Genomic DNA, 24880 nt, shown 5'->3' with positions numbered 1-24880 from the left:
ACAAAAGAATTGGTTTTTCAGACAGCTAGAACCACTCATTTGCTCCAAAAATGTACCAAACAACTGCAAAGAAACTCACTGAACTCTGTAGGCATATGGATTACATACCTATTTGTTCTATATTTATTCAGAATTTATAAAGGCACCTATTTTAGGCTTCAAATGTCATGGAACATAATTTGCAAACAAAAATAATGAAACTTGGTCTACTGATATAAAAGAGTTGCTGGCTAAACTCCACCATCTAAGAGGAAATATCCCCTATTTTTCACATTAACCATCCAAGCATACCACAAACAAAATTTTCTGTCTTAGTAGATGCCTGGAGGGGAAACAACAGCTTTCTGACTGTGGAAAACAAAACTTCTGGAAATAATTGGAATACACTTAAGTTTCGGGACCAGACATCACCAACCAGACCCATGCCAACCACTCTTCCCATTCTAATCCATTATGGCCAACATTATGGAGTTGCACCCTATAGATGCTAGCACAAAAGCAGCAGAGAAACACAATCATGGAGAATATCCAGGATGTAAGAATGAGAAATTAGAGAACATTTCTCAGCCTTCCTGGAATGGTTACAGCAAAATATGCATTTCAGGAAATTTGCAAAGGTACAAGACTGGGAAGTCAGTAACAACAGCACAAACTGTCAATTACCGTGTTTCTTGCAATTTTTTCTGGGTCAGAGTGAATTGCTGCCAAGCACCATGCACAGAGAATTCCTGAGGACACTGCTGATGGATAACATGTTGATATCAGCATGAAATTATCTAGACTCCACCTTAATATCACTTTACAGTTAACCAGCAATAAAAGCATATTGTAAGGTAACAGAATTCATACAAAATTCAGTTAGTTTAAGGCTAACTCCAGTATCTTGGCAGTAAAGGGTTATTTGAATTCTAAGTATACCCATTTTATTCAGACATAAATCCATACAGAGTGCACTTAACAAAAACAGATATACTGACACTTTGAATTATTCTCCCAACAGAAGAACTGCCCTGGTGATATAAAGAAAGACAGATTTCCTGAGAATGTGCTCAGCAGGCCACATTTGCAGCCAGCTCAGTATGTGAAACCAGAATTAGAAGCAAATTAGTAACATCCAAACAGCATCTCAGAATCAGGCAGTTTTAAATCTGAACAGTCCTAATTATAACAAAGGGATAATGGTAGACTCTTCAAAATCTGTAATAACATAGCAATGAAAACTTCTGGAAAACCTTGTTTCCCTGCAGCAAGACAGAATTGTTTTCTGCATTCCTACTTGAAAGTAGCAATTGGCTTTTTATTTCTTCTTCTTCTTTTTGTAGAGCAAAGGTGATGGGAAAGGAAATAATCCACAGATACTTACTGCTTAACACCTATTTGACTGGCAATAATTACCGTGCATAAAGGAGTTTAAATATATCTTAATACTATTATAGCAGGAAGCATTGTAACAAGACAAGCAGAAACTCATTCTCTAACCCAAGCAAACAATGTGGGACTTCTCATTACTACATGTGAAAATTTGCTCTTGTCTTGCTTGGAGGGTGTTAGAACTGGGAGCTAAAAGATGCTTTAGAATAAATTAGCACAATTATAAATCTGACAAGAAGATTAATATTCTAACTATGTTCACAATAATTAACTCACCAAAACAGTTCCAGAGTCATTATCCAGCTAGGGTGGAATGGGAAAGTTTACAGCACCCCTGTAGATTTATAAGCCAATTAAGGGTGACCCTCCTCTAGACTTCATTATAAAAGCCTCTGGTTCAGCAAAAGCTCACACGTGCAAGCAAGAAGTTTCCCAATGAAAGGGAATGCAAGGGATCTTTGCCACCTCTATTAAACACTTTCCCTGGTCCCCTGGAAATTACCCATTCCTAATGCATCCTCAGCCTCCTGCCAACTCTCCAACCCTTGCACAGCATCCTCACACCTGTGAGAAGCTGGGGCACTGCTACGGGAGGGGAGCTCTGCTTTATTCCCTGCATGACCAAGGTGTCTTGGTCCAACACTACAGGAGCACTTCAGATCTTCTGATGCAGCTCTGAGGTTAGGGCTCACTACCTCTCTTTCACACAGAGCCATATTCTGCCTTCTACATGCCATGGACAGCAGATTTACCAGAACATTCACCAACCAAGGTAGCTGATTCCAGCTGACCATTACCAACCAGCACGCTCCTGCTCAATGTGCACCAGATGTGCATGGGACTGCACAGAGTGTGAACTATCTCCTTGCCATCTATGCCATTTTCCCTCTTCATTGCCTTTCTGCACTGATTCATTGTTCTAATATAAAAGCCTCTCTGCCACTGTCAGAGAAGGCTCCCTTTATCTCCAATTCCACAAGCTCTCTTTCTCCTTTCAAAACTTTGTATAAAGAACATCTCTTTTTTCCTTTTGTTGCATACATCTATGCTTGTGTCATCCCTTCCTTTGTGCCTTCCTGCATAATTGTGTTTTTCAGCTTTGTAAAGTATTTTTCAATATAGATAGCATAAAAATTGCAATCTAAAATGAAATAGCATTGTATCACAACCCAGACTTTTTTTCCCAGTAAAATACACAATTTGAACTGAGTCAAGCTGTGATGTGTATGCAGGTAAAGCAAATTCTGAATTATTCAACACTTAAAAACACTGAAAAATCATTTACTTGTTACAAGCAATAAGATTTATGTTTTATGTCTCCCAATCAATAGCTAGTGTGTCCACACATAGCTGATTTATCCATATTGAAAATATAATTATAAGTCTAGTTTGCTCTGAACCACAGAGTCCTTTTGTAACAAGATTATTTAAATACAAATGGGGTTGGAAAATTGGTTTTAAATGGCTAATCTGTCTTGTCTTCAACTCCAGCTGCAGAATTTACTAACATCATAAACACAGGCAGAGTGAAAACTTAAAAGGTTTTCTGATTCTCCCCGCGATCTGTCTATGCAGTCCTCATTAACAGGGAAGTTGATGGGAGCTGTATGCAAGCTGGGAGAGGAGGATAATAAGCCTTGTAATCTCTATAAAGAGAAAGGGATTTTTTACTGGTGATACGTCATACATGCTGGTGTGCAAACATCTGTTTTATTGGCAGCCCAATAAAATTTATGTGCCCAGGTCTCCAATGCACTGCAGAACATCTCTGCCATATGGGTGGACCAAACTTACACCCACAACAACTGCTCAGAGCATCAGAGCACTTGCAATAGGGACCATCAGACATTCTTGGGATCATTAAGAAAAGTTTCATGTGGACAGATTTACTTGGGGATTATTGAAGGCCCTGTCCTCCTCCTGTCCCCACCAAATGTGGTTAATGGCCTGGTGATACACAGCGGGGAAAGGCTGGGCCAAGCATGCTCCTCCAAGAGAGCACTGCAGTATCACCAAGGGGGAATACACCATGGCTTTCCCTCGGAGTCATGCACATAGTCTGGGAGAAAATGCACATCAAATCTGACTTGGGTTGGATAGAAATAAAGGATTGGTAACTTGCCACCTCACCCTGACAGAGGAAACTACTGGCTTAAATCATCCTTTGACAGACCATCTCATCCACCCTGGAAAAACAAACAAACAAACAAACAAAAAAAACCCCAAAACAAAGCAGCAACAACAACAAAAAAAAAAAAAAAAAAAAAAAAAAAAAAAAACAAGGGAAAATGCTTTGTTTAACTGTTAATTTTCTTCATAGCAGTGTAATTGGTATATTGGTATGGGGGATAAGGGGTCTGGTTTGGGTTTGTGCTGGAAACAGTCTTGATAATTGAGGTATGTTTTCATTCCTGCTGAGAAAAAAACATCACTGAACCAAAGCCAGCACAGGTAGAGATCCCCAAGTCTGGAACCACCCCACTTGTGACAGATTGGTACAGTGTACCCTGCCACAGATTGTGACAGTGGAGGCTCCCCTTGGGGGCTGCTTTCCCAGCCCTGTGAAATGGTCCACTACCTTAAGGGCAAGGGTTCTTTCCTAGGGGTGTGCAATGCAAAACTTCCCTTACAGCTATTCAAGAGTCAGAGGTTCAGGACAAGCACCATGTTGTGCTTGTCCTCATTTCATCCAAGGGTCTGAAAAAACCTTTAACATTCAGCTGGACAGCACACTTCTATGTTTCTTCTTAGCTGGAAAAAACCCTAAGGAAAGGATAACTGCCAATAAAAGAGGAACAGTGCATAATTAGAAATTATAATGCTATACATGCTTCTGAAATCCTCTTTGGCTTTCTTCTTTGTGCTCCAAATGGCTCTCTAGATCTAATTTAATTCAGTGAAGAAAATCCAAAAGTGCCAGGGAAAAAAAATCAACTTTTTCTTTAGTTAGAATAAAAATTGTACAGAAGGACTTCTTATCTTCATTAATTCCATGGGTAGGCATGCAAGTTCCTAAGTGTTAATGAGACTTGCCCGTTTAGGTGGACTAAAGTGTCTAATGAAATGTCAAATGAGCCTACTTTGGATTTACATTATCATATATTTCCACCAGGAAAGTTTGGTGAGGCATCCTAACAAACCTTTCAAGCTCTCTGGGAACATTGAGCAAATGGTTCTTCTGGACTGGAATTACATTACTGGCCCACTTGGTCAGGGTGACTCCTAGATACTAAGGTAATTGGAAAATTATCCAAATTATTTGTTTCCTTTTCCACACCCAAAGTCTATTTCATTTTTCCTCAATGATATAGAGAACTATCCTCTGTAGTCTATGGTGGTTTCCATTAGAAACATGTACAAAAATTATCTCTCCAAAAAGCAAGCATCCAGGTCTGCTGAGGCTTTGGAAGTTGTGTCAGTTTCTGCCCTGAATCAACTTCATGCCTGATCACTCTAGTAAAACAAGAGAGCCCAAATTGCTCATAATCCTAATTCATTCCTAAATGCTGCTAGGCTTGTTCTTACTCTCATGTGCAATATTAGGTGCCAGATAAGAAACTCATAAATTTAATCCTTACGGAATTAAGATTTGCTGTGATAAATTCTATTTGTCTTTTCAAGTTTCCCCTTATGAAGAAAAATTTAGAAAATAAAATAAAAGTTCAAGTGTTTCCAGAAAGAAAAGCACTGAAAAGTTTGACACATAATAAAAAATTAATTTGCCCTAATACAAAATGTTAACAAGCCACATAATATTTTCAGGCAGAGAAGCACTTAACTGATACCAAATCTGTAAAAATATGTCAGTATGGATTTCAGATTCCCAGGAGTGGAAGTCAAGAGACAGATGAAATTATCAATATATTCAGTCCAAATTCCATTGCTTTTAAACATATATATATATATGTCTATGTACCGATCAGAGCAAAGACAGCCTAAAATAACATGTCAAGTGACAGGTGAAGCACTTGACAACTTTATGACCACCTTAGGACTAAAGTTGCTTTCCTAAGGGAAGAAGGATTTCCTTAGCTTTCCCTGAATCAAGCCATGATAAAACAAAATGATGATACCATGGATTTTAGATGTGCAGAAGTTCACCTCCCTGTACATGCATCTCCACTGCCACCACACACACTTGGGGAAGAATTAAGCAGCCCTTCTCCCTTTTTCGTGCTGTATCCCAGCTCTCATCACTCACAGTCATTATATTCTGGAAGCAAAATGTGCTTTTGTGACACAGCATTTAAGCAAAGTATTAACCAAAGAAGAAACATAAGTGTACTTGTACCTTAACACGCTCCCCTTTATTTTTGTGAAGAATCTGTTTTATTTAACGTGACATTATTTCATGCTACCAGGGTTATTGATGCACAGAACTTCACCACATAGCATGGGGAGAATCTGACCATTTTTTTACCCATTCACTAACAACTGATATTTTCTGTACAAAAGGAGAGCTTGGAAACTTTTCCATCCACACCTATGGTGCCACTGCTGCCCCCATGCACTCCTACCAACAGCACACGCTGAACTTGTGACATAGCAATGGCCAAGTCTGCATCAAAGTATTAGAAAAAGCCTCGATCGCTTTTAGTGTGTCTCCTAAATCATCCCACAACCCATGCTGCAACTCCAGCCTTCTCCAGCTGAGGAACAATTTACCACCCATCTTCCTCAGCATGATCTCGCTTGTTCTGGCCAAACACGTGTAAGGCATAGAATTAATTTTCATCTTTCCTGGAGAAAGCACAAAGGTGATTAGCCCCATTTACCCTGGTGTGCCTGAATCAGAGCCAACCAGGCACAAAAGCACACAGGTGATTTTAAGTGCCCTGATCATCCTCATAGCCTGAGAAGCAATGTACTCCTGAGGGCCCAAGCTTGTATTACACAGACAGTCGGTGCCATAACCCATTCAGATCAAACGCCCCGTGGAGTCGCTCAGGTCTGCTCTCTCACCACTGCAGCGCTCCTCAGTTGTGAAACCAGAGCTGCTTCTGCGATCACCCAGAGGAGCCTGACCAGAGAGCTCTGGGGCCAAAGGCACTGCCGGGTCGGACCTACCCAGACGGCGTCGTCCTGTCTGTACTGCCTCCAGTTGCGGCCGGTGTCGCTGAAGGCCAGCGCGTAGGCGCTCACCCAGTCCGAGCTCCCGTAGCGGCCCTGCGTGGCCACCGCCACGATCTCCACTCTGTCTCCCAGATCAACCTGCAGCCACTGCTGCTCGTTGGACTCCCGCGGGGACCAGCCGCCAGCTCCTGAAAGATCGCATGGGGAGAGCTTAGATGGCAATGACAGCACAAAAGAATTATGCTTGATAAAGAACATTTAAATGATTTCTGAGCATGCAGCTGTTTTCTCATATTTTAGTATTAGGAAATACACTATGGGAGGTGTGCTTCCATCAGGTTATCTCCATTAACCTAAAGCTCATGAGGAATTTTGAATTTTATGGAAATTTATTCTTTTCCAGCTGTACAAATATCAATGAGGTTGGCACATGCTCAATCACAAAAAAAAAAAAGAAAATTCATATCTATTCCCTCCTTGCAGTTCTGGGAATGTGGACTTGTAACTTGCAGTTTGCTTTGATATTTTCCTTTTTTGCTATGTTCTGAAAGAAATGCAAAATGTTAGTTATTTTTATTTGAGCCCTATTAAGTATTTGAAAAAATTGTTTAATTACAGCTCATAAATGCACTTCAGATAATTTGTTGTAAAGCTAGAAATCATTTGATTGAACAACTAAAAGGACTGCCTTCACACTGGAAAGCAGGCTGTCTCTGACATGAGCTTGTAATTCATGTTTATTCTTTAAAAGTAAAGATTTGCACTATCCCTTGAATTCCTCCAGAGGTTAAATGGGCCTGTGGCAACACTAAGCCAATGAAACAGAACTGCAATCACTGCTTGCATTTTACCCCTTTGCTCACTACAATATATGGAAGAAAACTGAAGGTTGTGATTAAAAAGCAAATCATTCCAGACTGGAATATATTATTTTATTGTCTCCTGCTTTTTTTTGCGCCCTAAAATTACAGGCTATGTTTATTTTTCTTTAACTTGTTTCTCCTTGCACACATTTATTCTCTGCATACACCTGGTGGTCAATTTAGCCTCACCAATAAGCAATCAATGCAGCTGTGAAGCACACAAACCATCAACCAAGCAACCAAGACAGCAAATTTTGAGGCTGCCACTGCTTCTGCAACCCAAAACCTTTTTGTTTTGTCATTATTAAGGAAGTTTGGAAAAGCACTCCAGCATGTCTACAGTGAACACAATCACATTGGAAATAAAATTGAACACATCTGTCTCAAAGTTGCTCCATGAAAAGTTCATTGAAGTGAATAGAGTTGAAAAATTAATAAATGTGGTTTCTATCAATTAACTCAATTTCAGTAACTCTGTACTTTTACAAATATCTTTTTTTCCTGGATGGTATTGTACTTTACAACTCACAACTGAAATCCCTTTGTCCACGAGTAGGTGTTAGAATTGTCATTATTACAATTTATTAATATAGGATTTACCTGAACTCCTGAAATTGAACCATATCTATTCCATACCTGTATTGTTCCTGCTTCCCTGGATGACTCAGTCTCCATTCTCCTACAAGAACTCTCCAGGGAAAAGAGTTTGCAACCAAACCAACACTATTTCTTAGTGCCATGATTTATCCTCTTCAGTCACAACAGAAGTCTTCATCACCACTGATTATTTTACCTGCCTTAAATAGAATACTCTGTCCTATGAGCATGCCATGAAACACCTAATGAGAATACTAGGAATTTCATCACTGATTCTTCTTCAACTACTTCATAGCTCTTTCAATTCCATACCTATATATAGTTTATATAAAACTATAATGCCTCCTGTTAAAAGTCCTACCTCTCACACCACATTTTTTTTATTTTGATATTTTAAGTGCCATATAGAAAGGTACAAGTTTAAGGTACAAACTACAGAGCTGTATTCAAAGACGGCAAACTACAGATTTCTCCTAAACACAATTGTGACTATTGCACACGGGAACCAAGGGCAAACTTCCTTTGGATTGTAATATCCAATATCTAAAATAGACTCTGAACACAGTAGTTGCTGCCTTTTTTATTCCAGGAACTGATATAAAAATCTGCTTCAGAAGTTCTGGCAAAGTTGTTCCATTCATGACTCAAAGGAGCCTATTCTAGATGTTTTCAGCACATATTAAAAGAAAGTTGGCATTTTCAAATTTCTTTCATTCAACACAGAGAACAACAACTAGATGAAGGAAAATAACTTATAACAAAAATATTTTGTGAGTTTTCCATTAAAAACACACAAAAACCTTGCTTTCTATGTTCTAGTTTATACATAAATTCTTAAGCCAAGCCTGTTAGCACAGATGCTTCCCAGTAGTATGGCAAACATCATAACTAAATATCTACTTTAGGCTTTCTCCCTTCTGCTGTTAGAAGTGGCAGGAATGTGCTACACTTTCAACAAAAGTGTTTGGCTTCACTGTGCACTGCTATTTTCCAGCTTGAGCACAACACCACAGGCTTCTAATTTCAAAGTCAGACAAATGATACACACTGAACAGAAATTTGGGAGATCTGTGCTGAGCTTGAGCCCTAAAATCATAGATTGCATGGTATCTCTGAACTGCATCTCTCTTTACATGACAAGCACATTTGTCTGCTGGGAATGTCACTCTTTAGATGCAAGCACTGCAGACACAGCACTGCCACCTGCTCGTAGCATCACCTCTCCAAAGCTGCTCTTCCAAGAAAGATAAAGGTAGAGGCTATGACTTCACAGAACAGCAGCTGCTTAGTGTATTTTTTTCCTGTGGAGAAGCAAGCCCACTGTGTTTCCCTTCTCCCAAGCCTTCCACCATTACCATTTCCACAGGTGGACAGTAATTCTACTGCGAGTAAGGATGGCAGCTAAAATGCCTGCAACAGCAAAGTTGCATTGGCTGCATGACTGAGGGCAGAACTGAAGCTTTTCCCACTGGGCCTCTCTCGCTTCTGCTAGTAAAGCAAACGTGTAGCTTCTGCTTGCTTCTGTGGTTATCCCAAATCCTCACCAAATACTGCTGTAAGAGCCAAAAATCAATAAATGTTCTTTTTCCTCCACATTTACTCCGTCATACAGAGTAGGTGGCACAAGGGATACTGGCATTTTTTCCAGCACAATCTGCACTCTTCTTTTAGGCACATCGTTCCTGACAGTGTGTCAACAACCCATCCTGTACTTTTTTTGGTAAGTAGCAAAAAACCTCAGCTAAAGCAGAGCAACTATTTAGAGCCCTTTGCTCCTCTAAGCACCTTGATGCTTGCCCTGTGGACTGTTTGCCAGCACAAGCCCAAGACAAAGGACAAGACAGCTCTACCAGGAAACAACACAGACTACTGTCGACTCAACTTACAGGATGTCAAGTCCTCTGAACAGATACAAGCATAACCAAATGTCTTTTTCCTGCAATTGGGCACAAACATATTGAAAAGGACTATATGACTTATTAACTGTGGCATAAACGCAAAGCAGACAGAAATTTAGCTTTGATTGTGCCCATCATATCTGCACATGTGTTTCAGGTGTGTTAAGATGTCCCATTGTCTCTCACACAAAAACGAGAGAGGCAGGATGTTCAGTATTTCCCCTTTCTGCCCACCAGGCTCCCACTGGCATCAACAGGATTCTGCACATTCTGCTACACCATCATTCCTCACAGCTCACACATTTCACAAGTTCTGGGGATCATTTCAAAGGAGGCATTCAACATGGTATGGTATACGGAAAATACCCCAGTGGAGAAACAATACCACAGGAATCTGATATATTGTTCATATTCTCCATGACAACAAATCATAATGTTAGAAATATGTGGAGAGCAAGAATCTGATGGTTTCTCAGATGGAGACCCATATGATTCCAAGAAATATGATCAAATACTTTTGTTTCTTTTTCAGACTGTTTGTACATTTTGCCTTAGCTGTTTCAAAAATTGCATTTAAGCCCAGTGTTACACAGTCAATGCTTTTTGATGTTCCCCAGGGTTGCTCAGGATGCCCATACTTATTTGTAGCTGATTATTACAAAGCAAAGGGAATTATTATTTCCACCCTACCTGCCTTACAAACAGCTCAAATGGCTTTATATACAGCACTAAAAACTCCTGGACTTCCCACTGCAACTAAGTGCTTCCCTGCTGCAGAACTCTACTTTAATGCCCAGATCAAACACTTCCTGGCCATAAAATAAATTCTTTTTGACATAATATATGCTTTATATTCTCATACATAATTGTATATACTGACTATTCAGGCTGAGAGCTAATATGAACTGAAAAATCTTAGGTGATACAGTCATACTGTAGCAATTTTCTTATTATTTTTCATTATTTATTTACTATATACAAAGAAGCTGATAAATCCCTCTCATGGGAAAATAATATATTTCATACCTCAGAATCATATTTATCAGAATTATACTAGCTCTTTAGCATTACCAGTACAGATTTATCAGCATTTTAATTAAGTGCTTTCAGCTGTTCACACAAAGCTTTACTCAAGGGTACTCTGTGTTTGTTTTTTTAAATGGCACATTCCACTACAGCAGGCCCTTTTTTTTTAAACAACAGCCTTTCACTTATTGTTATCTATTACTGAATAGACTTGACGAAGTAGAACTTTCTGTCAATAAAGACTGGGTTATGCTTTATAAATTCATCTTCACTTGTTGCATTCAGGTTTACATTAACAAATATATTATTCTGGCTTTCTACCCAGAGGCTCTGATCCTTGCATCACTGTGTTATCAATTGCAAGCAAAGCTAAGCCAACTCATCAAACCATTCAATACTATCAGAAATCCATAGCTCAGTCCTTGTTAAGAAATATTATTTCCTGTAAAGATATCTACTATTTGCATTCAAGTGACAGTCAAAGAAAGTTTCTACAGCCACCATCGACTTGATCCTCCAACCCAAGACCAGGCATTGCTCTGGCAAGAGTAGACTTGTTCTCTTCACAGTAGCTGGTACAGGGCTAATTGTGCTGGAAGCAGTGCTGGTAATACAGAGATGTGTCTGTTCTTGCTGAGAATTGCTGACACACAGGCCAAGGCTTTTTCTGCTCCTCATACCCCACCACTAGTGAGGAGGGTAGGGGTAAGCAAAATTTGGGAGTGGTCAGCTGGGACAGCTGACCCCAACTGACCACAGGGATATCCCATCCCATACAGCATCATGCATCATCTACAGCTGGGGGATGCAGAAGGAGGAAAGGAGGATGTTCAGAGTGATGAGTTCCCTAGTTCAGAGTGATGCCTTCACTTTTACTCTTGTGATTCTCTGCCCCACCCCACCAGGGGGAGTGAGTGGCTGTGCAGGGCTGAGTTGCTGGGGTTTGTCCAGGACATGTGCTCAACGTGGGCCTCAAAGGGTTTGAGATAATTACAGATTTGAATGGAATGTACTAGCTGAATTTCCAGCTGTTACTGCTGGTTAGCTATTAATCAGCAGCTTGCTTCCCTTACTGCTTATTAGAGTCTACTGCTCATTAGTAGCTACTTTCTGCTTTTGCTGCTTGCTGTACTGCTCATCCTCTGACTGCTGGGCCTGGGAACATTTTGATAACAGCAGTGCCCATGCTCTTGGGCTGGCAAGTGGCCAGGGCATCTCTGCTGCTTCTGTGCACTGGGCGGGCTGGAACTCCAGTGTGAACTCAAGGCAAAGGGGTGTGACCTGTGGGCCAGTCTCTGTGGCAGAAGGACAGCCCGGGGGGCTGTGGCTGTGAAGAAGCCCATGCCAGAGCACATCTCAAAGTGCCTGTGGCTGTGGTTACATCTGTACCACAGCTGCCACCTCTGAAGGACTGGGGCCAAGGGTAAGTGCACACTGGAGGAGGCACTCCCTGGAGCACCGTGGCTGAGCGTGAGGCCATGCTGGAGTATGTCAAAGCCCACCACAAAGCAGGGACTGCAGCCATGGGGAAGGCAGGAGCAGGTTTACCTCTGAAAGGACTGTGGCTGTGGTAAGGCCATGCTGGAGTGAGCAGCTGTGTGAGACTTCATTTTTCGGGGGTTAAGCCATAGCAAGTCTCCGTTTGAACTCTGCCAGCACAACTGCACATTCCTGCACAAGTCCATGCAGCAAAAGAATTAGACGAGGTAGAGTTTAGCTTCTAGGGCCCTGTGTTGTCTCAGCTCATCAGTTATCACATAAGCATTCAAAAGATGAAACATAAGTTGCTGAAACAACCCCCTTACTTAGGGCTTTGTTTCAATACTCTGTCTTCTGTTCCTATGACTAGTGCTAAAAGACAGCATGGACCTTACCAGTGTGATACTGGATTGCTGAAAAACTACAATATCTTACTCCTCACTACATGACAAAATTAGGGTGGGACAGTTAACTAAGACCTATTTCATTTTCTAACCTTAAATTGAAACCACTGTCATAATTTCAAACATTGTTAGTATCTCTTTAATGCAGAGTACAGCCAGAGCTTGACTTGCAATACTGATTTTGAACCTCTTCCTCTTTTCTACAGATAAAATTAGCTGTTAGAGCCATCTGCACAATCACGTAAGCATATCTATTCACCATCTCAGCCAGCAGTTGGAGACAGAGGCAGGGCAAACTCAAATATCATGCTCAATGTTTTGTTTGTTGAGCAGTAACATGGTCATACAACCATGACCTTTTACTTGCTGAGGAACTCTGGTTCAAGAGTTCAAATATGATATTGTAACTCCCATCTAACACTTCTTTAATGGACAAGCAACTCCTTATCATTAGTGCCAAGCATATAAGAGATAGCCCTTTACTGTCTTTAGATTTATCAAATGGTGTTTGATTAAAATACACTTCAGGGATGTTTAAGAATGAAAATTCTAATTTATTTTCAATTAAAACTTTTTTCTATTAGTGATCTTTCTAGTGTTTCCTAAAATTAAATTCATGTGTAATATGGTAGTACAGGTCTTTTCACTTTTAGAGGCTCTACCTTGGAAGTAAGATGAGCTCTGAGAATCCGAATTTGCAACAGGATGTCAAATGATGCCCTAAATACTGCCAACCTCTCCTTTCTGGTACTATGCTTGATAGTCATAGTTCTACCTGGTATGTAAACTCATTATCTGGACCTCAAACTTTCTTGATGGCAAATGTCTGCACAGCTGTTTTTCACGTTCACTATTTCTACAGGGTTGTATAAACACTGAATTCCACTGCAATTTTATACCTACTTGCTATTGACTTTAGCACATTTGAGAATAGGGTATGAAACCTAATGACCTTTAAACTCTTAAAACATGGGAACTCATCCAAAGCAAAAAAACTGTCTGAACTTCTTTATTGATATCTCAACAAGAGAAGTGGAGATCTTCAAAATTAATAGAAGCTTTCCATAATAAAGGAGGAAATAGCTCCTACATAGTGCACTCTCTATTCAGCTTGGCTCTGAATGCACTGCATACAAAGAGCATAGAAAGTTGTTCTTTGTAAAAGAGATTAAAACAAATAGTTTAGGTATTTTATACTGCAACCTTACCATCTCTCCTGTTGAGTTTTGCAAAGCTGGAACTGTGAGTACTGAAGAGCTCAGAGGAACTGGTAAGGGCAGCTGAAGGTAAGGGAGATACCAATGCATCATCACAATTATCTAAAAAGGAAAACAACAAAAACAAAACATCGTATGAACAACACATATGCCAACTTGTGCTATCTCCAGGTGGTGCTTTTTCTACTTAGTAGACAGAGTGGGCACACAGCACACTTGTGCTTGAATTCACATGTGAGAACTGAAATTAACCCTCCAGAATTTCCCAGTATGGTGGGACATCAACCACATGGGAGCTGTTATTAAGATATCAAATGCTTGCAAAAGTGGAAAATGTTGTCCTTTCAGTGAATGAGGTTTGATTGTCTAGCCTGCAGTTAGAGGGCATTGACTCTCATTGCAAAAGTCACTGTAAGAGTGCAGTAATGCCCTGGCAGACCTTAGAGAACACCCCAGGTGGTCTGTGTCCACTACAGTTTTTCCATAGAACAAGTATGTAATGTAGGAGTTACAACTTCATATTTCTGTGTGGAAGTGACACACATTGACACACAGAAACATGCCATGGGGACTTTTGCAACATGTAAAAGTGAGTCCCATGCTTCACAGGCATCTCAGGCTGCACTAAAATCACAAAATCTGAACACCTCCATCATTTCTTCCCCAAGCTCACACAAACGTGCAGGGCCAAATTAGCTTTGCTCACCCACACAAGCAGCCTCTATGTTTCTCCCCTCTTTCTTTCACATTTGCTTCTGAGGACACATAGGCTATGCTAATATTCAAATGGAATTTTTGAGCCCATAATGTTTGAACAGGGATGGAATTAAATAAATTTTCTCATTACAATGCTGTCACATAAACACTCAAGAACATACTGCAGGGTTTCAATAGGGCATAATAATAATAAACCCCTCTCATTTTTAATTGAATCTCCCATGGAGCAAACATGGACCTAATTACTGAAAAGGCCTGCAGGTCACCATGATCTCAGGCCACCACAGTGTTCTTGCACTGAGAGAGTCAATATGCAGTTTGCAAGGATTGGGGGGAGGCGGGGAAAGAAGGGCTACAAAAGACAATAAAAGCAAAACTTGCTTGATAGTTATGAAAATGAACTTAGATTACTCCAAACCTGAGTGACACCTTTTCCATATTGAGACAGATTACATTAAAATATTTCTCATCCCTTTCTACAGTGACTCTCTAAAACAACCCAGATACTTCTGCAATCAAAATCCAGCTCTATATGAAAGAAAATCAATGCAATCAATATAATTTATATCTGTGCATTGAATGACAGATCTCAAAAATCAAACTTCTATCCAAAACCCTTTCTATCTCTTAGATAAATTAGGGACAAGTCTGCATTGATGTTGTAGTCAGGAGGATAATTAGCTAACAAAATAAGTATCATGGTCCTGAGCAGATTCCCTATGACTTACACCCTTTGAATCTCAAAGATAACTTCTGAATGTTCTGTGGAGTGCTTGAGGTCTCCTGGTACACCATGAGATCGGGCCGTAACTGTTCTATTAGTTCTTATTCCCAAGCAAAACACCTGTAAATACAGGGTTTTAAATTCACTGTCACTCCTGACCTGAACAGAGATTTAAAAACAAAGATTGTAAATGGTGAGTTCATGAGGGCACTGAATTCACTCAAACTTCTGCATTCTATAAAACCAGCAGAGGGATTAGGAATCTCTCAAAAGAAAGTCCAAAATCCTAGTGGACAGGTAAGTGTTCTGCAACACTTAAAACATGAGGGTGGAAATAACTGAATGCAGAGATTTCACTATTAACATTGTCTAGATTGCTGACTCTCTTCAGCTCCCTGTGGTTGCTCCTGGGCCACAAGAGACCTCAGCACACCAATTAGCCCGTGATCCAGGTGTCCACCACTGTTCCCCAAAGGTAGGATTACAGGACACCAAGTATCTCAGCATCACAGCAAGAGGAAACTATTCCAGAGCAGCACATCTAAGGTTTTCCCTGGGACCTCTAAAGGCTCCAGGCTGAGAAGTGACAATTAGCTCCTGTAACTATGAGATGCTTTGTCTAAATTTCCACATCTTCTGCTTCTGTCCCAATGCACATCCATCTGTATCTCTGCAGCTACAGAACTGCAACATCATTTCCAACTTTTTTTTTCTTTTTTTTTATTTGCTTTGTTCTAAAAAGAAAGGGAAAAAAAGAGAAAAAACTAGCTGAACTACAGCTATTAAACCTTCTCTGAATTAATATCTAACTATAAAAACATGTAAGTTTAAGGCTTCAGGATTTAGGAGAGCATTAAAAAATTGATGATCGTTCTGAGAGCACCAGGACTAATACAGCCCAACTTTCAACAGATAAGAGAGTAACGATTGATTGACTCAGAGTACATGCAGGAATTTCCTCCAAGTGAAGATTAGTTTTGAATGGATACTCGGACAAGATGAAGGGTCACTCTTCTGCCCTTCACTCAGTCAAAACTAACTTTGCACTTAACCAAGAGCTCTACATGCACAGGCCTTCAATGCAGAATATGACACAGTTTCTACACGCCAAATGGAAGTCCAGAGTACAGCAAAGTGCTTGGGGAGATGCACCAGTAAACTTGTACATGCACAACAATCCAGATCATTTGCAGAACAGCTCTGATACATCCCTTGTCAGAGACCCAACATATAAACATTTTAGACTGATATTTCTTTGTAAAACTTCGCCAAAATAGGGTGCAGAGTTCAAAAATATGAGATGTGCATGTGCAGCAAGGGTCATTCTATTAGCCCTGCCTTCATGAGAAGGCAATATTGAAAAGCAAAGCAACCACCAAAGCCATACCTCTCAAGATTAAAAAAACTCTCCAAGAAAGGATGTTACTATCATGTTTCTTTTTGTGATGGATGCAGACAAGAAAGAGATTAAAAAATTTGTGCTTATGCAAGATCAGAGAAGACCCACAGTAAAACCAAAAGCAAAACCAACATATCCTGATTCCCACCATATAATCCCAACACACAGTTTTCAAGAGGCTTCATAACACCCACTTGATGTGACATAAAAAAAAAATTATTTCAGGTGCTCCACATTTACAGCTCCTTACCTATAGTTCCTGACCAATTTCTCCATTTGCTTTAGAACTTTGCCTTTCAGAACAGAAACTTTGCTTATTGGAGTTAACAGCATTATATGCCTATTTAAAACATTGGTTTTAACAGTGAATAATTCTACACTACAGAACCATTTAAAACATCTGGACACTCACAAAAGTGCATTTACTAGCCAGTTGTTCAGTTGTTATCTCCTACCTTTTCCTTGACAAGATAATTAGCAAAGAAATAATGAAAAGAGAGTCTAATTGTGCCTATAAGCCAACTGTGTTATGCAAACCACACAACAATACAGATGTTGATTTGCATTTGAGAAAAGGGTGCTGACCTTGAACATGCCAGCTTTTGAAAAACAAACAGTTACTGACAGCATTTACAGTGCTATGAGTGTTATTAGAACTTTCATAAGAAATCTTGCTTCTGGAATTAAGAAAAAGAGTTACATATATCAACCTGAATTTTCTGGGGTTTATTCACTAACGATTTTTAGAAAAAAATTTAAAAATTAACAAATAAGAGAGGGGAAATTAATCTACCATCTTTTTTATTTTCATACTGTGAAGTTGTTTTATTGATTGGTTTTGATTCTTTTCTTGTAGCTTTAATTACCCTCCAAACAAAAACAAAGAAATATCTTCTCCCTTTTTTTAAAGAATGCTTTGGACAATCCCACAAATATAAATGTTATCAGTTCAAAATCATTCAAGTGACATTTAGACACTAACTCTTAGGCTTCTTTGAAACATGTCAGATAATACCAGCTTTAGGTAATAGTAATGGAAATGGAATTTCAGAGAAGGCCTTTGCCCAAATAGCTGATTAAGATTTGTATGTTGTGAAGGCCTTCAGCATCTGTGACATGTATGAAAATGCTCCTGAAGAACAGCAGGTTTCTCAAATAGAGCTAACATATTATCAAAACAGAGTTTGCACAGAAATCAGAGATTCAGACTAACCTTACTAGTTCTTCCAGGACATATTTCACACTGGTGGGCTTGGTAGGCTTGGCAAGATCCAGTTTATAACCTTCTTCAAGGCTGAGATAGCCTTCAGCAACAGCAATTGGTACAAATTTAGAAAATCCAATTAGTGGGCACTGAAGACATTTAGAAAATCACAGACCCCAGAACCCCATCATGATCACACTACTGATTCTTAGAGCTGGTCCTCTGAAGAGGATCAGTCCGCGGAACAAAGGCAGGGTCATTACAGACCCAAATTGAGATGTATTAACAAACCTGTACTGCTCTAATTTCCCTGGTTTACCTGAAGAGCCATCGGGACAAAACACATTGATTTCCACTTGTGAAGGCCATCCAGCAAGGTCACTAACATTTCCTGAACAAAAGCTTTGATAAAGAGGACACCATCAGTCAAACATCTCCATTCCCTGGGCTCCACAGATTTTCCAAACATCAGCCTCTAACTGCTTTAGGTACTGCTGTATCTTCACCAGGACAAACATGCAGAAAATCCTTTACTGCAAACTTATCGATTTTTTTTTTATGTGGTAGTACATTGTTTATCAAGATCTCCTATCATTATGATAAGTAATAACTTATATTGGTACTTACACCAACAATCTCATATCACCATCAACGCAAAGTACCTGACAAGCCACAATAAGACTCAGATCTATGCTGCAGCTACTCTATTAGCAACCAGAAGCATCACAAAATAATTAAAAATACTTTGAAAGCAGCACTCCGAGTAGGAACACAGGACTGGTGTCACCCAATGATGCAACTAAGGGAAGAGTGGGGCACAGGACATAGCATGCAAACTATTAAGAGAGCCAAAATTGCCTCTTCACTGCAAAATACAAAAATTGAAGATGAAAAAGGAGAGAATTACAACCCAGAGAATGGAGTGCTTAGGTGCCATGATGGAGTCAAAAAGACAAATTCAGAAGAGGGTAACTATCATGACTCCTGCCCTATCACATGGTAATAAAAGCATTTTAAGGGAAGGTGCCTCCTGTAGGTGCTCTACTTCAAGAACACAAGGCCTGGTACATCACCAAACAGCTCCTGCAATAGACCTTGCTCATACATCTCTGCTGAAGCAGATGCAAGAGGTGCAGTGAGGGCAGGAGTGCTTGTGGCCAGCTGTGCAAACCCCGGCTTTGAAAATCCCCGAATTTCAAAGGAGTTTAACAAAAGCTTCACAGAATCACAGACCTTTAGCACACCGATACTATTTAAATACAGATATGTCCATCTTTCAATAAACATGAAGGAGATTTCATAGTAAACCAGAGGCCTTTTAGCTTAGTCTTAAGAGGTCTCACTTGGAAATTAAAGGTATATTATTTCAGAGATTTTGTTGCCAAGATATAATTTTATTCATTATTAAAATACTAGCAGAGTTACAGATGGTACTGAAGTTAAATTGTGTGCATCATTTTGATTGCAATTGTAAATTGTCTCAATACTGGGATTAGAAGTTGAAAAGATTCACTGGTATTTATAGGCTACATAAAATTCCTCTTAGCATTACCCACTTAATGGCATACTTTGTTTTAAAGATGTAAACCATGCCTTTTGTACCATGCCTCTTAACAGTCCTCAGGAGTGACCACTGATGCCTTTCACTTCATCTGTTTTTCTCCTTCCTTCTGTACATACAATTCTCCTTTGAAAAGGCAAAAAATACATACTTGGACTTACTGTGGAAATTAACCTTCACTGTTAATAGTCCAATGAGATATATGTGCATGGGAGAAGGACAAGGATTCTGTGAGGGGCAAAAAAAAATTACATAAACAAAAGACACAGGAAGAGCAGCAATATGGAGTATGGCTACAGATTTGGAAGAGATTGGGGATTATTTCCATATCAACAGTCCCTGCAAAAAGCCTCTCACAGGAACTACCACCTACAACTAGGTTCTCCTACCAATTTAACGACCTTAGTAAATAATGCTTGAAAAAATGGTGAGAAAAATAAAATAAACCCCAAACAACCTGCTTTTCTGTAAAAAGAAATTCCTTCTTTTTTCCTTTTTTTTTTTCCTAAAGACTGGATACACGTACATGCACAGCTGTGAACTCCATCTGTTAGCTGAAATGCATGGCATATTTTTCAAGATATAAGACACTAGAGAAAGTACTTAACAACACAATGTTCCTTTTTTTTTCGCGCTATACTGCAAATAAACGTCAATAGTTAAGCTAATCATGAGCTTTTCCTAAGCAACTGTAAATTACATAAGTGTTCTTTCATATGCCTGTAAAGACATGAAAGTATTAATCAGTGCATTTATAGAGTATCTTTTATGATACAGTGTGCACGTATAACCTTGTCTTACAAAAAGTGGTCAAGTCTAATTTTCAATGACTCAAGGGGCTCTCATAAAAATGATTCAATACTGGGTCTTATTTTTTTACTGAAACAAGCATGTTTGCCATGTAACTCCTACTTACAATAATGAAGTAGAATTGCATTTGAGGAGCAGAGTGACAGGGCTCAAACTATGAATTTCAAATAGCCATCAGTGCAGTTCCAGTAAACTAATATGCAGAAGCAATTCTTGTTTTGAGAGGGTGAAAGAACATCAGACTAAGCCAATTACCAACAAAACATAGTTAAGGAAGAATGATCTGAAGTTAAAGGAAGAAGTGTTCTCCAATTTCAGCTCTATCATAGTCCATGTCATTTGGGTGAGTCATGACTGCAGCTACAAAATGAAGGTACCATCACTTATCTTACCACATGCTTTTCATTACATCAGACGCTCGTTGTCAGACAGGAATAAGCTGTTGTCAATGAACAGCAAATCGATCACAGAAATCAGTTTTTGACACTCAAAAATTACTGAAACTACTCTATATGGAAAACAAAAAAGGACCATAACAAAAAGATGCGCTGACTCAGGCTTCCAATGTTTATATTTCAATAAACAACCTGCAAAAGTATATTATTGTCCAAAGCTGTGATTTACTCTCAGCAGGTGTAGCAGCAGTTGCCAGAGATTCTTACTACTTTCTTCTCATAATATAATACTTCTTGTGCCCATTTGCCTGTCCTTTCCACATTTTTGATATCCTGTTAATGTAAGAGTGCTTTGATCTTTGACCTGAGAGCAGAAACCTAGAAAGCTGGCACAACAGATGAAGCGAGTTTTATACCTGAAGTCTGCCCTTTTGACATTCAACAGACTTTAGAGAAGAGGCAGTAAAAATCCCCTCACACCATGGTAGGGAAATGTATCCTGAGATTACCTTTCAGTACAAGAAAACACAGGCAAGTGACTTTGTCACCACAGGACAGTTTTTGTTACATTATAAAAAAAGGAAAAATCTAACAACATGGAGGTCCTTTTCTCTGGCCACATAGCATCACATTATCACAAGCATTCTTTCTACCTTGGCCTGGATGATACTTACTACTCATGCATTTCAAACAAAGTTTGAAAGTTTATTTATACCAAAGATCAAGACTATCTTTTAACATTTCAGAAGTTTTAGCAGCATTTACAAAAAGAGAAACTTGAAGCCTTTCAAAAGCATCAGACTTTGCTACAAGCATGCTCTGTTCACCAGAGGCCATCACTGAAGGAGTTCAGGGCACCATCCATTAATGCATGGATTCTAAAAACAGAATACTATATGCTTTAAGATACCATAATATAAATTTAAGATATCATAATATAAATTTGCAGGATAAAAATGTTAATGTATGTGCACCCATCAGCAAGGCTGCCAGGATCACTCTTAGAAGAAAATTATCAAAAACAAGTGATCAAATGATCAAGAATGATCAGAGCCAGCTGGTCTGAGTTCTACAGACAGTCACCTACAGAAAATCAAAATGCAGAGGGGTATGGCAGATTTTCTGCTGATGTTATTCAGTGTTAAAATTGTTCAGGAATTCATTGGTGAGGCAGTTTTTCTAAGTTTTCCAAATACAATGTTTTAAATAGGATGTAAATACCTGTTTCACTGAGAATAAGGATTATTGAGGAAAAATCCAAACAAACAAGCAAGAGAGAAATAAGAAAAAATTCTGCACAAATTAAGTAGCAGATAAGTCATCATGACTAGAACATGAAAATCAGTTTGGGAAACACAAGTGCTTTATTTTCAGGTGGGGGAAAATGACCATTTCAGATAACTAACACCACTATTAAAAAAAAAGTCCATTTTCTAGTAAATTTGGAAAAATAATTGTTTCAATTATTTAAGAAGAGCCGTTACATCTTCTACCACTTAAGGTTCAGCAAAATGAAGCAGAAACATAGTTCTGACTACTCAGATTCACAGAAGAGAATTACGGAATCATTAAGGGTGAAAAAGACCTCCAAGAGCATTGAGTCAAACCTTTGACTGAACATCACCACATCAACTAAGCCAGAGCAGTACCATGTCCAGTCATTTCTTGAACACTTCCAGGGATGGTGACTCCACCACTTCCCTGGGCAGCCCATGCCAGTGCTTAACCACCCCGTCAGTAAAGAAATTCTTTCTAATGTCCAACCTGAACCCCCCTTGGCACAGCCTGAGGCTGTTTCCTCTTGTCTGGTTACTGTGTTTCCTGGGAGAGAGGCCAACCCTGACCTGACTGCAAGCCCTTTTCAGGTAGCTGTAGTTAGTGATAAGGGTTCCCCTGAATCTTCTTTTCTCCAGGCATTTCTCCCACCTCTCCAAGATGAGGAATCTTTCATACAGATGGACATTTATGCTATTCTTCACATTTTGAGTCACTTTAAAATTTAGTGTGCTTGTGGCAGCACTGCTGCAAACCTCAGTGGAGCAGCTCAACACCAGCTGCTTATCACCATCACACCTGTGACTATAGGCCCTAAGATCAGACCTGTAAGTGAAGACTCTGCTGCCTTTGTAGAGATGCACAGTGCAGCTGGGGTACCTTAGAGAAGAAAAACAAGAATCCAATTACCATGATAGGCTTCCTTTTGGGGAGTCACACAATTTTCACTAATTCACGGATGAATGTAAGAAGAAAAATTAAGGAAAAGTCAGGTGTTTGTAAGTTGTTATCTTGTCGTCTTCCCCAGCACAGTACCATAGTTCACATACTCCCAGTGTTTTTGAAGTCATACAGTTTACCCCCACCGTGGAGCAAGACCCAGGAGTATTTGCATGAGCGTGATGCCTCATTCCCATTCTCTCTCTTTTTAAACCAACCACTGCGTCAGAAGAGCAATGAGGCTGGACAACATCCATCATGTGGGAAACTCAATCAGGCCGCAGCTTTTGCCTTCCTAAAGATGATGTTTCTGCTCTGGTTCCCATGGACCTCTATGGAAAAGGGCTCATTTATACAGGCAGACCTTGCAAAGACTTTCAGCCTGCCATAACTTTGTCTGGAAAGGTTATATTGTGCACATCTAAATTTAGAGCTGCTATCTGTAAGCAAACAACAGAGGCAGATTGTGGAATGCTGATGAATTTCACAGGCATGCCCAGCTAACAATGCAGAGCAATTTAAAAGCCATCAATAAGCAAGAGGTTGTCCCCTGAATTTTCAAATCAATCATGACAACATGAATTCCATTTTTATTTTCCCTTTGAATCTTTGGTGAACTCATGGATAAAACAGATGAAAGGGGAAAGAATACACAGCATGGGATTGACTAAATGTGTTCTGTTTGGAGGGGTTCACTAAATGTTTTCAGTTTGGAAGAGAGTCTCTTCAAATTGTGCAACATGCAGGAAGGATGGCACACTGAAAACCAATTATAACTGTGAGAATTTCAGTGCATCCCATAAGGTTGAAAGAATGTTCAATTTGCAGGTTGTGAGCAAGGATTAACAGAGATGAAGGTAATGGTAAGTGCCCATGTACCATTGCATTGAAATGTAATGTCATTTCAAGGGATGATAAGTAATGATTTCACGTCTCAATAACCTCCAACAAAAATGCCTTATTTAGCCCTGAAACACCAATTTTTAAGACTCTCCTATGCAAGTTAATGGTTTAGATAAGGGACGGAATTGAAAAAAGTACAAAATTCCTGTTTTAAAGCAAAGTGAATGCAGCTTTGATGTCAGTTTAAAGATGAAAATTTCCTTCCAGGCATTTCTTAGGGCACTGTGTTTTCTCTTTATCAGTCACAGTGGTGTTTTTAGTGCCACAGGAAAAAAGCAACATAGAGATCTCTTAGATTTAACATTATAGCAAACAAGCAAGACAGTTTACACACAAATGTTTCTAACTACCTGTGATTATTTTGAGCATCAGTATTTGATACTATATTGATGCTACAGTTTCATTACAAATTTATGCAACCTTAGGCTCTAATCCCATGTTCTGAACAAGACTCAGCACTCTATTACCACAGTCCTCAGCCTTTACATCGCTGTAATTCTGGCCCATAACTCAAACCCACTTCAGCATTTCTGTCATTGTATTTTCTTTGAAGTGGAAGGTATTTCCTAACTCTCTGCAAAATATATCTGCTAATTATCATGATAATTTGAACCCATATAGTGTTTTCTGCAGTATTTTTCAGAAACAGACAGTAACTCCTGGATTTAACACAGAACACTGAAGGCAGAGGAGAAAACTCTCATAAACTATGTGAATACAGAGTAAGAGAAAAAGAAGGGAAAAGTCTACCCAGAACAAGCAGGATTATCCACATGAGGATTATGCAGCACTTGTTCGGCAGCAAGTTCACATACATTAGTAACAGAATTAATAAATAACAGCCATAAAATACACTAAGGGTTGCAGTGCAGTATTTTTTTCACATGGGAGTAAACAAAACCAGAATTCTTAAAAATTATTTTAAAAACAGTGAAAATTCAAGCAACTAAAAAATCAAAACAGTGAAATTCAATAAAGTATTGATAAATGTATCAGTTTGAACACCAGCAGAACTCTAGCAGTGA

General features: G+C 39.3%; 1 protein-coding gene across 1 annotated transcript in view; it reads right to left on the bottom strand.

Moving 5' to 3' along the window:
* Nucleotides 1–24880, bottom strand: part of CNTNAP5 (contactin associated protein family member 5) — a 272631-nt gene that overhangs the window by 189856 nt on the left and 57895 nt on the right. The window contains exons 2-3 of the mRNA XM_021526152.3: nt 13920–14030; nt 6439–6632 (exon numbers count right to left, since the gene is read on the bottom strand). Of these exons, the coding sequence (XP_021381827.2) occupies nt 6439–6632; nt 13920–14030 (305 nt within the window). The remainder of the gene's footprint in view (nt 1–6438; nt 6633–13919; nt 14031–24880) is intronic.

The sequence above is a fragment of the Lonchura striata genome, chromosome 8, assembly GCF_046129695.1.
Source record: "Lonchura striata isolate bLonStr1 chromosome 8, bLonStr1.mat, whole genome shotgun sequence".
Lineage (NCBI taxonomy): Eukaryota > Metazoa > Chordata > Aves > Passeriformes > Estrildidae > Lonchura > Lonchura striata.
The sequence above is the reverse complement of the archived record's forward strand: the minus strand, read 5'-3'. Positions and strand labels throughout refer to the sequence as shown.